Genomic DNA, 17776 nt, shown 5'->3' with positions numbered 1-17776 from the left:
TACCCAGTTAGTGACAAATATATTGAATGATTTATGATAATAATAATCCTTTGAAATTTATAGAGTGTAATATAGTGCACCATTCTCTAATTTATGTTGATGTTACTTTGTTAGGTCTTAATTACTATTAAGAGCCAAAGAGTAGTTGAGAAACTACCAGAGACAAATAAGAAAATGGCTATTAATGACGTTAAGAAGAGGGCAAAAATTGTCAATATCCTTATGCACCAAGAAATTTTTGGAAAAGGATTGAGCTAAAAAGCATCAAGTAGATGTACATGGCTTAAGAAAGGAATCAGGTAGTTGTAGATTTCTCTATGAGATTTCATAAATGTAACTTTGATTTAGTGCTACCATCTTTTTTTATTTTTTAGGGTAGTACAATGATTGGTATTATTAAAACTCTACAAAATAACATTTTCAAGAGTTTTGGTTTTTTTTTTTTTTTTTTCCTTGCCCTAAGATATATCTTTTGTTCGGTTTTTGTATTCTTGAAATTAATTGTCCTTTGTGTAGTCTAAATTGGATAGTTATAGTAAGAATCCTGTAATCATGACAAAACATAGTTTGTATAATTAAGGTTTTTTTTTTTTTTTTTTTTTTTTTTTTTTTTTTTTTTTGTATTTTCCCTATTCAGTATGTGTTATGCCCCAAACCCAAAAAGAGCTAGGCACGTGACAACAGCCACACACTTATAAAGTTCACACTCTACAAGTGTGTAAGGCCCTCTTAAACAATTAAATAATTATCCTTAAGAAAATTTCATCAATAAATTTTAAAAATATCCTCAATAAAGAAATGTAAGGTTGAATTTATTCAACCATCTAATTGGCTTTATTCCGTACCAAATTTGCTTGTAATTCAGCATTTAGTAACCCTGTATTTAGGTGGGTTTGATGTAAGGGTAGTGAGTGAGATAGAGTGAAGATTGCTCAAGAGTGTGCAAGAAAATAGAGACTCGCGGCTGGGACTCGCAGGTGACTCGCGGCTGCAAGCCGCCAGACGCAGCACACGTGCCAAGCATGCTGGAAGATGAACAGTCATGCAAGCTGGAGCACTATAGGACAAAACAGGACAACTGGCCATACGGTTATCTCGCGACTGGATCTCGCGACTTAGTCAAGCCGCGAGACACCCCTGTTTTGTAAAACCTGACGTTTCACATTCCTCTCCCACTCCAATATAAATACCCCTTTTACCCACGATTGAAAGAGAGCTTCCAGAGAGAATTTTGAGAGAGAAACCCTAAAGAAAAACAAGATTGATTCACCCACAATCTGTACCTTAGAGTCTCTTCAAATTCCTCATCTCTCTTCCTCTCCATTGTCAAATCCTTGAGAGGCATTTTACCAAACCTGATTCTCACCATTATCACTACTGTGAGAGAGTTGTTTGGATTTCTGGGAAGCAGTTAGGAAGGAACCAATCTTCATTGGTTGATGCTACGGTCTAGTAGCGGAATCCGGGAAGCTAGAAAAGAAAAAGGTTCGGCGCAACCTCGTTGGAGCAAGAAGCTTGGAGGGCTTAGGTGCACTGGGTAGATTAGGCTTGGAGGGTCTATTGCTGTCCATGTATCCCAACTGTATTTTCTAGTGGATTGTTTACCGCTTGGAGGGCGGCGGAGAGGTTTTACGCCGAGGGCTTCGGTTTCCTCTTCGATAACACATCGCGTGTTGTCTTTGTGTTTGCATCTTCCTTCCTCTCTATCTTTGCCTTTTTATTATCTGCTGTGGATTTTATTTTGTTTTGGTTTAGATAGTTTTTAACCAATTTCATATTATAGCATATGTTAAGTTTCCGCACACTAGTTGTTTGACATATTGCTTGAATTGGTTAAGTGTAATTTGGGGGTCTAAACGTTCAAAGGTGTTTATACACGTTTTTGAACTTTCAATTGGTATCAGAGCAGGTACATTTGTTGTGGTTTTATTACCTAAGTGTGATCCTAGACCCCTGTGTTGTGGTTGTTGTTATGGAAAATACCATGCTGAATTGTAGCTTAAGTGTTTGTGAAAATGACTCTATGCATATGTCTGAAAAGTGTTTTAATAATGATCTCGTAGAGTTGTTAAAAACTAAGAAACATGCTAGAGTATTTGTTCACATGCTGGAATATCTTGAAAATCAGAATCATGTCTTACACAGTAGCATATCTGAATCTAAATCATTGATTAAGAAATATAAAAGAAAAAATAGAATGTTGTGTGAGATGATTGAGAATCTAAAAATGAAAAATCAATCTGAAAGAAGCATGAAAACTGATGATGAGTTTGTGTTTGAAGGTCAAGAATGTTTGTCACATGTGAACCTATTTGTGCATACCTCATTGAAGGTGTTTAATATGTGTTTGTGGTATCTTGACAGTGGGTGTTCTCGCCATATGACAGGGGATAAGTCACTGTTTAAGACACTCAAAGAAAAGGTTGGTGACTATGTGACCTTTGGTGATGGAAGTCATGCTCAAGTCCTAGGCAAAGGAACCATTGAGATACCTGGTTTGCCGCTGTTGAAAGATGTGCTGTACATAAAAGGGCTGAAGGCGAATTTGCTGAGCATCACTCAAATTTGTGATGATGATTTCCTGGTACAATTCTCTAAGAAGGGATGCTTGATCATCAATGAAGAGGGGATTCAGGTTTTGGAGGGAAATCGGACTACAGATAACTGTTATGCAATAGTTCCCACGGCACCCATATCGTGTAGAAGTGCTCGTGTGGATATGTTGGAGCTGTGGCATCACAAATTTGGGTATGCCAACTTCAAACAAGTAGCAAAAGTCTCCAAACTTGAAGCAGTCGAGGGACTTCCTAAGTTTGGAAAAGTGAAGAAGACCGTTTGTGGTGCGTGTCAAATGGGGAAGCAAACTAAGGCAAGTCATCACAAGGTGAATGTGATTGCCACTTCTCAGTGCTTGGAGTTACTTCATGTTGATCTAATGGGGCCTACCAGAACTGAAAGCCTAGGGGGGAAGAGATACATTATGGTCATTGTGGATGACTACTCAAGATACACTTGAGTTGAATTCCTTAGAGAAAAATCAGAAGCATGTGAGAGGTTGGAGATTCTGTGCAAGAAACTACAAAACGAAAAAGGGATTCCGATTACCAAAATTAGAAGTGATCATGGGAGGGAATTTGAGAATGCGAGATTCGAGTCCTTCTGTGAGAAGAATGGAATTAAAAGAGAATTCTCAGCTCCCAAAACTCCACAACAAAATGGAGTGGTAGAGAGAAAAAATCGTGTGATTCAGGAGATGGCAAGAGTCATATTGCTTAACAAGCAAATACCTCAAAAATTTTGGGGAGAAGCTGTCAACACCTCTTGTCACATTGGCAATAGGATTTTCTTTCGAGTTGGTACAAAGAAGACTGCCTATGAGATATGGAATGGGAAGAAGCCTAAAGTGAAGTATTTCCGGGTGTTTGGAAGTAAATGCTATATCCTAAATGATCGGGAGAATCTTGGGAAGTTTGATGCGAGAAGTGATGAGGGTATTTTTCTTGGGTACTCTACTACAAGTCGAGCGTATAGAGTGTTTAACAAGAGAACAAAGACTGTGATGGAGTCCATAAATGTCAAGATTGATGATGCCTTATCTAAGGTGGAAATGATTGATGATGTAGAAGGGCCGAGCACCAAAGAGCCCGATGTTGAGGTAGAAGCTTTGGATATAGAAGGTGAAGAACCTATACTAGAAGTAGAATCGACTCCCATCAACCCAAGAATGGAAACGAGATTGATGTCTAGAACATCAAGTCCTCTTACTCCTCCGGAAGTTCATCCTCCTATCTCTCGAAGTGATGAAGTTTCCACTTCAAAAAGGCCATCTTCAAGAGTTATCAAGAATCATCCGGAAAGTAACATCATAGGATCTCTTGATGACGGTCTTCGCCTCAGGAAAGGAAACATTCTGCTAGCCAATCATGTAACATATCACTGCTATCTTGCACAGTTTGAACCAAAAAGGGTTGAAGAGGCTCTTCAAGATGAGAATTGGGTTGAGTTAATGCATGAAGAGCTGAATCAGTTTGTGAGGAATGATGTGTGGGAACTTGCTCCAAGGCCTGAGAACGTTCATGTTATAGGCACAAAATGGATTTTTAAAAACAAAACTGATGAAGATGGAGAGATAATTCGAAACAAATCTCGGTTAGTAGCTCAAGGATACACTCAAGTAGAAGGAGTAGATTTTGATGAATCTTTCGCTCCGGTGGCAAGACTCGAATCCATTCGAATCCTCATGTCCATTGCGTGCACTTTGAATTTCAAACTTTATCAAATGGATATAAAGTGCGCATTTCTGAATGGATATCTAAATGAAGAAGTATTTGTTGAGTAACCAAAAGGATTTGAGGATCCTCATTTTCCAAATCATGTATTAAGATTGAAGAAAGCCCTTTATGGCTTAAAACAAGCGCCTAGAGCCTGGTACGATCGTCTTACACATTATCTTCTAGATAGAGGTTTCAAAAGAGGGTATGCCGACCGAACTCTGTTTGTCAAAAATTATGAAGATTATCTCCTTGTGGCACAAGTCTATGTTGATGACATAGTGTTTGGGGCAACCATCGAAGATCGTGCTACTGAATTTTCTGAGGAGATGAAGAAGGAGTTTGAGATGAGTATGGTGGGGGAACTCACATTTTTCTTGGGTCTTCAAGTCAAACAACTGAAGGAGGGTATATTTGTATCTCAAGAGAAGTATGCCAGAAACATTGTCAAGAAGTTTGGACTAGACTCCAAAAAACATGCCTCCACTCCCATGAGCTCATCCACTAAACTGAGTGTTGATTCGTCTAGAGTCGAAGTAAGTCCTACATTGTATAGGAGCATCATAGGGAGTTTGCTCTATCTTACAGCCAGTAGACCGGACATTGCTTTCAGTGTTGGCGTTTGTGCCAGGTACCAAGCTAATCCGAAGGAATCTCACCTGACTGCTGCTAAGCGAATCATTCGATATGTGAATGGTACTTCAAACTATGGTCTGTGGTATTCAAAAGACTCAAATGCTTGTCTTGCTGGATATTTAGATGCTGACTGGGCTGGGAGTGTAGACGATCGGAAAAGTACTTCAGGTGGCTGTTTCTACCTTGGCAACAATCTTGTCTCGTGGATGAGCAAGAAGCAGAATTCTGTGTCTCTATCTACTGCTGAAGCAGAATACATCGCTGCTGGAAGTTGCTGCACTCAGCTTCTTTGGATGAAGAAATTACTTCATGACTATGGAATTCCTCAAGAAACGATGTGTGTCTTCTGTGACAACACCAGTGCCATCAATCTTTCCAAGAATCCTGTCCAGCATTCAAAATCTAAACACATAGAGATACGTTACCATTTCATTCAGGATTTGGTAGAGGAAAGAGTTGTGTGTCTTGAGTTCATACACACCGACAATCAAAAGGCAGACATCTTCACCAAGCCTCTCGATGGTCCACGGTTTGAATCACTCCGTAAGACCATTGGTGTTGGTACAATTCCTTGACTCTCTTGTGTGTTGTGTGCTTCACATATTTATAATATGATAAGTCTGTTTGTGTTGGGGCACACACTTCTTTGTTAGCTCTTTGTGCAACATGTTTATTGTTTGTTTGTCCATTTGTGAATACTATTGCTTCTTTCTATGTTTGTTCAATCATTTTCTTCTTTTATGTCAAAAATCCAAAAATCACGTAAAAAATTAGAAAATCAAAAAGCTTGATTGACATTGTTGAGTTTTTGTCTCAAAACTTGTTTTGCCCTGTACTTTTGTGCTAATGGCTTTGTGCATTTTCGAGCATTGCTTGTTTCTTTGCACTCATATCTCTGTGGGAGAAATCTTGAAATCTTTGTGATTGTTGTAAATAGATCTTCAAACTTGTCATGAATGATTAGTGAATGGTTTTGTTGATCTTGAGACATGCATAGACTTGTGTCTATATATCTTCCCACTCTTTATTTTTGTTTTGCTAAAAAGAGCTCACCAAATGTAAATCTCCAAATGAAAAGAGATATTGAGCTGCAAAAGCCTGTCGCACATACTAGTATTTGACTAGGAAAAAGGGTAAGCGACCTTATATTAAAGAGAATGTTTTTTTCAACAAGCCAAAGGCTTGTTCTTTAAAGTGAAATGTCATATATCACTCTCACAATGAGAGATGATTGCCTCAAAAGATCAAAAAGATCAGATGTTATGATTGAAAGTGGAGTCAAATGTTAAGCTCCAAGTTATGTTATCAAGTTGTGTGGGAGGTCATATATACATATTTCTATAATTGACATGGGTCACATGATCTAGTGCTAATTGTGTATGCCTTGGTTGAATTGATCATTGAAGCTTCACATTAGACGAAGGACTATCTCATTGTTGATATCCACACACAACACACAAGTTTATGTTCAAAAAAATGCCATATTCATTTGTGTGATTGTACTTGATGAAATGTGTTTTCACATGCTCAATCTTTGTTAATTCAAGCACAAAAAGATTTTTGAGTGTTTTAGGTGTTTTTGGAAAGTATTTTGTTTGAAAAATCTGAAAATTTCAAAAATCCAGTTTTGCCCTGTTTTGGCGGCTTAGTCGCGGGTATGTCAAGTCGCGTGCCTCAGTCGCGTCTTCGCGGGTCATTTTTGGCGACTTGTTCGCGAGTGGAAGGTCCAGTCGTGCGATTTACTCAGAGATTTTCGCGGCTCAGCTCGCGACTCACTCGCGGGTAGACCTTCCAGTCGCGAAAAACACTTAGAAAAATTTTTCCAAATTTTTGTCCTTGAGTGTTTTGGCGGCTTGATCTGGCGATTTTTTGGCGACTCGTTTCAGTCGCGAAAATCGCGTGTTTTGGAAATACAGGGCCAGTTTTTAAACTTTTTGTTTTTCCCTCGATCTTTTTGTGACTGTTCATTGTCTTTCTCATCTGCTCTTATTATACTTGTTGTTATGTTTTTCCCTCTGGATTATTCGCATTTGATTGTGATTTTGAGATGGGTTTTTAGCTCAGCTATTACTCTTTGTCCATGCTTAGCTTATGGAAGCTTTTGTCTCTGTTTTGAGCTATTTTAGATTGTTGGTTTTGTTCTTCATCATGTGCTTAGCTAGGGTTAGCTATTTTTGTCTGATCTGCTGTTGATGTGGTGTTTCAAAATGATCTTGTGTGGTATCCTGTTGATGTGTTGTTGAATGTGGGTCCTTTTTCAGCTGATTGTGTGGTTTTATTTTGACTCCCTCAACTGTGTAGTTCAATTTGGGTCATTTGTGTCCCTCATTGCTATTTTCTGGCCATTTTCATCCAGCTATTAGGGTTTCTTCATTATCCCTAAATTTCCACTAACCCACTGCTAATAAAGTCTGTTGGATTGTGTTCTGCCATTTCCCTTGTTCATAATACAGACTAGTCATGTCACCATTCAAGAAAGCTGCTGTGAAAGGAGGTAGTTCCAAAGGGAAGGAACCAGTAATTGATGTTGATGATTGCCCACCTCAAACAAAAGGGACTCGCTCTTCATCAAAGAGATTCGATCCCAACAAGTTCATATCATATGCAGCCTATCAGTCTTATGAGAATTACTTTCTACATGCCACACCATTACTAGAAAGAGCTGTGGATCAGCCCTCACATCATGACACTGACATTCCGAAATGGTTTGCTCACAAGGATTGGAATTACCTTCTCTCTGATCTGGATGACACGTATGAAGATTTGGTAAAAAAATTTTATGTTAACGCAATTGTGGAAGGAGATGAACTTAAGTGCTGGGTTCGGAAAAAGAGCTTTTCTGTCTCTCCTGCATATCTGGCAGAAATTCTTCACATCAACAGACCAATTTTCCGACATTCATCGGTTTATGATGATCTCTGTCCTGATGAGGAGCTTCTCAAAGAAAGTCTTGGTCAAGACTTGGAGTTCTCACCCAATGGGAAATCCATCAGTGTTTCCTCTCTTTCTCCAAAACTGAGAGTGCTTACAATTGTGATGTTTCACAATTTGTACCCTTTATCAAGCACTGGGTATATGAACCTCGGGCGTGCTTTGTTCCTTCATGATCTAATCTCTGATGTGGAAATAGACATCTGTGCTCATATCTTTCATGTTCTGCGCAAAACGGTTCTTCGAACTGAGTCTCGGATATGTGTTCCTTTCTGCAGTCTCATTTCACGGATCTTGAAGCTCAAGGGAATTTATCCAACGGCAGATGAATCTCCTATCTCAAAACCAAGTCCAATCAACATGCGTACATTCAATGCAAGCATTGGACATAGTTGGAAGAGAGCCAAACCAGAAACTTCTGCATCTCACAGTGGATCTCATTTCAGCACTCTCTCCCTAGATGAGAAACTTGATCGCATTGTATCCTCTGTCCACGAGTTGAATACAAAGATGTCTGGACTCACAGCTTCTCTACACTATCAAAGCACTCGATGGGATATGAAGTTTACTTCTCTTCAAACTCAATTGGATCAAATTCAGAGAAAGCTGGAAGAGGATGAATAGCCTATTCCATGACAAAAAGGTGGAGTGATAGGCATGATCAGAGGGGGAGGATATTACCTAAGGGGGAGTGTCTTTACATTCTTCTTCAGTTTAAGTTTTCACTTTAAGTTGATATATTGTGGTTTGTAAACTGTTATTCAGGATGTTTTGTGTTTTGTACCCATGTGCTTTTGTAAGCTTTTAGGGTTAATGTTTTATGCATAGTTTGTAGGCTTTATGGTTTGTACCTTGCTTATTGCAGCCTTTATGCTATTTTGAAATCAGTACTTTAATCTAAATGTCTTGCATTTTGGTTTATGTACTGTCACTCTTGTGCCCTTGTAGGATTGTTCCTAGATGCATATACCTTGTGTATTATGCATTGGTTGAGTGTTGAACATACAAGTGTCTTGCCTTGTGCTTGTTAACTTGTATGTCCTTGTGTTCATTCCAAGTGTGAATGAGCACTGTGATCACTACCTTGTGGTGTTCACTTGGTTGATCAAGCCATGGTTTGTTTCTTAACTCCATCTTTACTTGATCACATATTGCCTGTTTCATATGCATTTATAATTTTCTGCTTACAATGATCATGGTGTATTGTTGTGTTTCAGGAGTATTATGTCCATATGATTCAAGTGCTTCACAGCTTCTAGAGTTAGGTGTGAGTGAGTTTTGTTCAACTGTTCCCAACTCACATGTTAAGTCTAGAGTCTGTTTTAGGGTTTTGTCACGGAATAGCCGAAGGGGGAGATTGTAAGGTTGAATTTATTAAACCATCTAATTGGCTTTATTCCGTGCCAAATTTGCTTGTAATTCAGCACTTAGTAACCCTGTATTTAGGTGGGTTTGATGTAAGGGTAGTGAGTGAGATAGAGTGAAGATTGCTCAAGAGTGTGCAAGAAAACAGAGACTCGCGGCTGCAAGCCGCCAGACGCAGCACACGTGCCAAGCATGTTGGAAGATGAACAGTCATGCAAGCTGGAGCACTACAGGACAAAACAGGACAACTGGTCATACGGTTATCTCGCGACTGGATCTCGCGACTTACTCAAGCCGCGAGGTCAAACCGCGAGACACCCCTGTTTTGTAAAACCTGACGTTTCACATTCCTCTCCCACTCCAGTATAAATACCCCTTTTACCCACGATTGAAAGAGAGCTTCCAGAGAGAATTTTGAGAGAGAAACCCTAAAGAAAAACAAGATTAATTCACCCACAATCTATACCTTAGAGTCTCTTCAAATTCCTCATCTCTCTTCCTCTCCATTGTCAAATCCTTGAGAGGCATTTTACCAAACCTGATTCTCACCATTATCACTACTGTGAGAGAGTTGTTTGGATTTCTGGGAAGCAGTTTGGAAGGAACCAATCTTCATTGGTTGATGCTACGGTCTAGTAGCGGAATCCGGGAAGTTAGAAAAGAAAAAGGTTCAGCGCAACCTTGTTGGAGCAAGAAGCTTGGAGGGCTTAGGTGCACTGGGTAGATTAGGCTTGGAGGGTCTATTGCTGTCCATGTATCCCAACTGTATTTTCTAGTGGATTGTTTACCGCTTGGAGGGCGGCGGAGAGGTTTTACGCTGAGGGCTTCGGTTTCCTCTTCGATAACACATCGCGTGTTGTCTTTGTGTTTGCATCTTCCTTCCTCTCTATCTTTGCCTTTTTATTATCTGCTGTGGATTTTATTTTGTTTTGGCTTAGATAGTTTTTAATCAATTTCATATTATAGCATATGTTAAGTTTCCGCACACTAGTTGTTTGACATATTGCTTGAATTGGTTAAGTTGTAATTTGGGGGTCTAAACGTTCAAAGGTGTTTATACACGTTTTTGAACTTTCAAGAAATTCTCAAAAGATCTCCAAATAATAATCTTCCAGCATCAAACAAAAATAAACTAAATCCTTTAAGTCTGAAGGATTACACAAATGGTAATCTTAAAACATAAAAGTTCAAAACTTATTCCATTGATTTCCTAAACTTCACTCATGTGCACATCCCAGCGAAAGCCCAAACATATGCTACTCTTCCTGATCAAAATCTGAAAGGAGAAAGAGGGGGGGGGGGTGAGTTGACAACTCAATAAGTAACCAAAATCCAATTAAGTTCTATCCAACAATAGATCTATGAAGTAATAAGATGTAATATGAATCTTCAAAAGTTATACTATGCTATGGGTTTTCAAAAAAATAACTAAAGAAATTTCATAATCTTAAAATAATAAGTTGCAAATAGATCACATACTTTAATCTTACAAATATATCATAGATGGTTTAGGAAGTAGTCAGTTTTTTCATATATCAAAAGCTATAACTTACAATAGGTTCTAAAAATACATAAGCTGTTTTAAAGACTCAAATTAATTCAAATCCTCAAACATAATTCATATTCTTAACAATCTTATGACTATGATCACGCTATATCCCCGTGACTAGGTATCGGAGTACCAATGAATAATCCCCATTAGTTTGGATATCAGAATACCAATGAATAACCCCCATTGGCTGGGTATCAGAATACCAATGAATAACCCCCATTGGTTTGGGTATCAGAATACCAATGAATAACCCCCAGTGGCTGGGTATCAGAGTACCAATGAATAACCCCCATTGGTTTGGGTATCAAAATACCAATGAATAACCCCCATTGGTTTGGGTATTAAAATCAATTCATAGTCAATTTGTCCATAATCATATATAATCATATTTTTAGTATTCAAATATATTTGTGATATTTCTATATTCTGTACTTTAAATCAATATAGTTAAAGGAACAATTAACTAAATAAATCATATATTCAATGCTCATATTTATTTGTGAAATTTCTCTATTCTTTACTTGAAATATGTAATACAATAGAAATAAATAGTAACAACTGTAAACAATTTTCAGTAGTTAAAATATGCAAAATAAAACCCATTAGGATAAAGTTACTTATCTCAGCTAACTCACCACAAGGATCTTCTCCCTAACACTTTCTCTAAATTCCTTAGATATCACCTCTATTGTGCAGTCAAATCTTCTCTACTTCAGTATTTTGGGTAGTCTCCTCTCTCAAAACATCTGTCAGTATACGCTGACTTAAAATTAGACTATATAAACTAGGGTTTCAACCTTATTTTCTAAAAACCCCTTAGTAATATTAATTATAAAAGTTGACCACATAACAAATTTACTTAAATACCCCTCCTTTTATTTTTTTTTTCCGGGTATTACAGTATGTCTTCATTTGACCATATTTAAGGGAGTTTCTCATCATTTAAAATAATAATAATAATAATAAAAGGGAAGGTTTTTTTTTTCTTTTTTTTATCTTTTGAAAATTAGTATATTCCTTTTAATTGTCTATGGAGTTATCATAATATTTTTATGATATCATGATAATGTTTGATTGGCCAATGGAGTTAGCACAAAATTTTTGTATCATGATTATGTTATTAGGGTTTGATAGACAATTAGCGAAAGAACTAATGTTCTACTAATAGAATTTTATTATGATTTTACATATTTTTCTGTGAATGATAAATAAAAGTAGCCCGCACATTGCGCAAGTCATGCACTAGTTTTCTTAAAGGAAAGAGAAGGGTCTCTCAAGAAAATTGAGAGAAAGTGTAAAACCCTAGGAAAATTAGGAAATTTTCTCTGATACCATACCAAAAAACAGAGGGAAAAAATTTCTCTATTGAATTGATTAGAAAAATCTACAACGTATGACTTATATACAACCAGAAAAGCTAAAATAGAGATGAAAACTAACTGCTAAAATGAAAAACTAACTAACTAACTTCACACGTTTAAAACTATATACTAACAACCTTTCTCATGTGTCATAACTAACTACTCAGCTAATAAATACACACTAAGCTACCGGCAGTTTAATACTTGAAGCTACTGTCGTTTTCTGTTGTTTTGTTTCTTCCTTCAAGGTTGCAGCTTTCCTTGTCACTGATTCAGTCAAGTTGCCTTCATGCTTCTCATGATTCTTCTTAGCATTCTGATAAACCCCACAATAGAATTGATAACACATCACCACCTAGTTAGTAATAGAACAAGATAACATCACCAAAGGGCTTTGTGGCACTACCATGAAAGTGTCTTAAGTAATTACCTAAGCTACAGTTATCTTACTTCTTACAAATGGACTACTAGTGCATTGTTCAGTGTTCACATTCTCCAATATAATTCATCCACAAATGTGCCTTTGCTGCATCTATAAGTCTAATACGCAGCAACGTAAATGTTTGTACATCTATAATTACTTGAATTCAAGCAGAAATACTACCTTTTATATAGGGGACAATCTCATGATTGAAGCCATCAACTGGAATACCATGAAAAGAAAACTAGAATATATCATCATACATCTCTTAAGAAAGAATTAAGATATTACACAAACAAAGCCAAAAACAATTAGCGCAATATCACCATTATCATATATAGGGGAGAGGTAGGTCCCCGTAGTCTTTTTCTTTTTTTCTTTTTTCTTTTTTTTTTCTTTTGCATTTACATTTGCCCTCCAACTTGTAATGAAAGTAGAGAATGTTTCTTGTTTCAAGATCTCTTTTGGTGACCTCAATCTGAGTAATGTAACAATTCTACTTGCTAAACTCTATGCATGTCTTCCCATTTATTGATCTTCAAATTTTCCAAATTCAAAACCAACACAAGGTCTAATATGCCTATTAATGAATTCTACAACATTTGGACCAATAGTTCATTATTAATTCCAAGTAGCTGAAGGTACCTCACATACATCTTCAAATAAATTGTAGGACAACTCATCCCATCAAATTTATCCATCGATGGTGTTCTGAACAAGAGCAGCACATGAAAAAATAAATAAATAAAAAATAAAGTCACCAAATTTTAAGGAAAAATAAGTTAGGCTTTGAGCCATAACGTACAGTCTGGGTTGAAAAAGCTTCTTTATTCTTAATCCTCGCAAAGGACATGAAAACCAATGACAAGAACATATGCTCTATGCAATTATAGGATCTTGTTAGGATCTAAAGATTTAGGATTAAATGTTTAGAGGCCTAATTTGTTTATGTTGGCTAACTAAGAACAAAAACATATCTAGAATAAGTGTTAGACATTGCTCAAGGTAATTTAAGTCAGGTTTCAAGAATATTCAAACTGCAGAAAAAGAATTCATCTTCAATGAAATTCGACCAATCGAAAATTACATTTGACCGATCGAAAATTGCAGAAAAACAAATTTCGCAGAATTTTAAATCAGGCCAAGCCCGCGAAAATGTTTAGGGTTTCAATCCAACATTCCTAAGTATAAAAATAAAACCCTAACTACATGTGAGATCTGAGAGGCTCTGTATCTTCTAATTCTACAGTATTTACCAAAACAAGAACCAAGTGCTGATGGAATCTAGTTGTTGCAAGATCAACAAGTGGTGATTTGAAACCTTTGAGTGGGATCTCAAAGTCATAAGCGTGGGAGCTTATGTGTTGCAAATCCAAGAGAAAAGAGTCCGTGGATTCGGAATTTACACGTGATCGTGTCAGTAAGTTACTATTGGAGATAGCAATAGATTTAGGGTTAAATCTTTTGTAAAAACTTCAATTCTCTGTTACTGGATTTGTTTACCTTGAAGGTAGTTAGGTTAAATCCTCCCTAGGTTTTTACCTTGAAACAGTTTGTATCATTGGTTTTTCTGGGTGATCATATCATTGTGTTCTTTAATTTTCTACTTTGCATAATATGATATTTTGCTGTTTAACCTAGATCTCATAATTAACCTAAGTAACTGCTTGACTAATTCACTAGGGTTAAACAATCATTGTGTTCAGGGGTCTAAACAAACAAATAGATCTGACCAAGACGTGGATTTCCATGCTCATTATTTGGGTTTGTCATTTTAAGTTGTAACCAAAGCAATTAGAAGGTCTCAAAGGTCAACAAGAGCATCACTGGGTCTTTCTTGGGCCTTAATTTACATGAGAACATAAAGGAATTGCTGTATGGGGTTTTTGTGTGGCTATATGAGGGTTGGGTATTGGCTGGGAACTAGGCTTTTGTTTGGGATGTTGGAAAGGATTGGGAAAAACATTGTGCTAGGCTTGAAGATGGCCATGCAACATAAAACCAAAGAGGTTTAATGCTTGATTGGCGGAGGTCAATAACTGAATGGATGGGGCAAGGTGAGTCGTTGGTTTGTTCTTTAATGCTTGATTGGCTGAGGTCAACTGTTTTTATGTTCCTTAAACATAAAAGAATGGTTCGTGCATTGTGATTTATTGTTTCATGCCTAATTAGTCTATTTCCTTATTGAATATTGATTAATAACTAGATGCTTGTTGTTTGATTGTATCTTTGATCACTGAGATACCTTTTATAATTGAATATTCTTAGTTTACATTGTTTATAAAAGTCCTTCTATCATTATTGCGTGATGAGTGATGACAACAAAATGTGAAATGGAAAAGTAAAATTGGAAAACTAGGAAAAAAAAAAACTGCAAGAAGAGCTAATTATCATCATCTGTCCAAAAAAACCTTGCATATAGTCAACATGGAAAGTTGGAAACAACTTACATGTAGGGATGGCAATTTTTCCCCGCTCCTCCCCGCTTCGCCCCGCGCGGGTTTTCCCTACCTCGCAAAGGCAGTGGGGCAGGGATGGGACAAGATTTTAGCCCCGCACCATGGGGCGGGGCGGGGCGGGGCGGGGATGGATTTAGACTTTTTAAACCCGCCCCGCCCCACCCATCCCCGTCCTCGTCCCGCCCCGCATTACTAAAGGTTATAATTGTAAATTTTTCATATCCTAAAACCCTGCTATTTAAACAAACATATTAATATTAGCATATTTTATTCTACCCAATGTGATTTTTTGTCTTTATTTTGTTGTGTTATAATATGAGATTTTTATTTTATTTTTATGATTGTCTTGTTAAGCACTTAGATATATTATTCAATTTTTTCTAAAAATTGATTTGATTTGATGGGATAAATTTGTAATTTCAAGTATATTTTTATTAATGAAATAAGTTTCATTAAAAAAATTTTACTAGTTGTAGAGCAAATTAACAAAAAGTAGAGTTTTACGGGGTGGGGCGGGGCTTTGCGGGGCCCCAAGGGGCGGGAATGGGGTGAGAAAGTATTCCCCGTCATGCGGGGCGGGACCGGGATGGGGTAAGACAAAACCATGCGGGGCGGGGACGAAGACCCCATCCTTCGGCCCCACCCCGCCCCATTGCCATCCCTATTTACATGAATGGATTGACAGCAATACCACATAAAACAATAGCCACTCAGACATAGAAGTTAGCCGTATAGCAAAAGTCCAGTTTATATAATAAGTTGGCTACAGCTAATGAAAGCCAAATTAACTGTCAAAAGGTCAAACTCTATGAGATCTTAGTAATCGTTGGTCATCAATCACCAGCATCAATCCAGAACACTCCTGCATAAAATCCAAACGGAAACAACTTAGAAGATAGGTCTTACTTGAAATTTGGTTGGCAGAACTTTGGAGTTCATTCTTATTCTCCATTAAGAACAATAGCTAGCCACACATTACAATCAGTAGTATCCATTTGATATGCTAAAATTAACTGTTAAAGTCACCTTTAACTTGCCCAACACGCTAAAAAAAAGGGACCACTTTCCTTCCCAAGATACACAGCATAATGGGGATGATCATCTCCTATATATATAGGGAAAATGAATGCTTTATTCTTCACCATTTATCACCAAAGCCATTGCCATAGAGCCCTCTTCGATTTGTATACAATGGCTTTAGCACAGCAAAAAAAAACTTATCACAGTCATGTTTTTTATTCTAGAGACTTTGATATCCCAAGCCCTGTGCCGCACTTTGCTTGAAGACTCCCTTGCTGAGAGACATGAGCAATGGATGGTTCAGTATGGACACAGCTACAAAGATAGTGCAGAGAAGGAAAAGCGTTTCAAGATATTCAAGGACAACGTAGAATATATAGACAAATTCAATAATGAAGGGAATCGCACTTTCAAGCTAAGTGCCAATGTATTTGCAGACTTAACCAATGAAGAATTCGTTGCCTCTCATACTGGATACAAGATTTCCACCCAACCAAGTTCTCTCAAAGCAAAAAGTTTAAAGTATGAAAACCATACAGAAGTTTCAATGACCATGGATTGGAGAGAGAAAGGAGCCGTTACCTCCATAAAGGATCAAGGCCGTTGTGGTAAGAGGATCACAGTACCCAACACTCATAAGTTTGGCTTCAATTCCCGTAATTGTTGTTCTCATAAAAATATATCACTTATAATTGATTCTTATACACGCAGGATGTTGCTGGGCCTTTTCAGCAGTGGCAGCCGTAGAAGGGATCACCCAAATCAAAACTGGAAACTTGATCTCTTTGTCTGAGCAACAACTAGTGGACTGTGCTGTGGAAGGCAATCGGGGCTGCAACGGTGGTTGGATGGATAATGCTTTTAGATATATAATAAAAAACCAAGGACTCTCTGCTGAAGAAAAATACCCATATGAGACCATGGAAGGAACTTGTGACCGTGAAAAGGAATCTATTTATGCAGCTCAGATAAGTGCATTTGAAGATGTACCTTCCAATAATGAGGAGGCATTACTACAGGCAGTGGCCAAACAACCAGTTTCAATTGCCCTCGATGGTTCTGGTCGTAACTTTCAATTCTATAAAAGCGGAGTTTTCATGGAAGAGTGTGGGACTCGTTTAACACATGCCGTTACTGCAATTGGGTATGGAATAAGTGATGATGGTACCAAGTACTGGTTAATGAAGAATTCGTGGGGCACCCGTTGGGGTGAGAATGGCTACATGAGGATTCAGAGAGACACCGGTGCTCCAGAAGGTCTTTGTGGCCTAGCCCGGAAAGCGTCCTATCCTGTTGCTTAGATACTCCATTGGTGACATATCAAGTCACCTATGGCTATGATACTTATAAGTATTGCTCTCTCTTTCACTATATCTATGTTAAATTTGTTACGGCTGTGAAAATGCCTGTACTGCTTCTTGCAACTTCAAAATATGAACGTTGTAATAAATAAACTTGTTAGCTACTGCTAGTATTAAGTAACGTAATGACAGCTTATAAAAATCTCAACATTTCTTTCACTATATGTATGTTAAATTTGTTACGGCTGTGAAAATGCATGTGCTACTACTTGTAACGTCAAAATATGAACGTTGTAATAAATGAACCTAACAGGTACTGATACTATTAACATAATGATACCTGACTCTTCAGAACTTGACATATTAAAGTGGTCATGAGACCTAAGTTAGGTCTTTGATAATTCGGTAGTTAGGGTGGAAAAATATGAACATTGTAATAAATAAACTTGACAGCTACAT

The 17776-nt window shown here is 37.5% G+C and overlaps 1 protein-coding gene across 1 annotated transcript; it reads left to right on the top strand.

Moving 5' to 3' along the window:
• The first annotated feature begins 16002 nt into the window (after positions 1 to 16002).
• On the top strand, positions 16003 to 17536 carry LOC115984033 (zingipain-2-like). Its single transcript, XM_031106911.1, has 2 exons — positions 16003 to 16624; positions 16728 to 17536. The coding sequence occupies exons 1-2, from the start codon at positions 16225 to 16227 to the stop codon at positions 17315 to 17317; spliced, it is 990 nt and encodes a 329-aa protein (XP_030962771.1). The 5' UTR covers positions 16003 to 16224; the 3' UTR covers positions 17318 to 17536.
• The last annotated feature ends 240 nt before the right edge of the window (positions 17537 to 17776 follow it).

This window comes from Quercus lobata, chromosome 4, assembly GCF_001633185.2.
Source record: "Quercus lobata isolate SW786 chromosome 4, ValleyOak3.0 Primary Assembly, whole genome shotgun sequence".
Lineage (NCBI taxonomy): Eukaryota > Viridiplantae > Streptophyta > Magnoliopsida > Fagales > Fagaceae > Quercus > Quercus lobata.
This window is presented reverse-complemented; position numbering and strand designations above follow the sequence as displayed.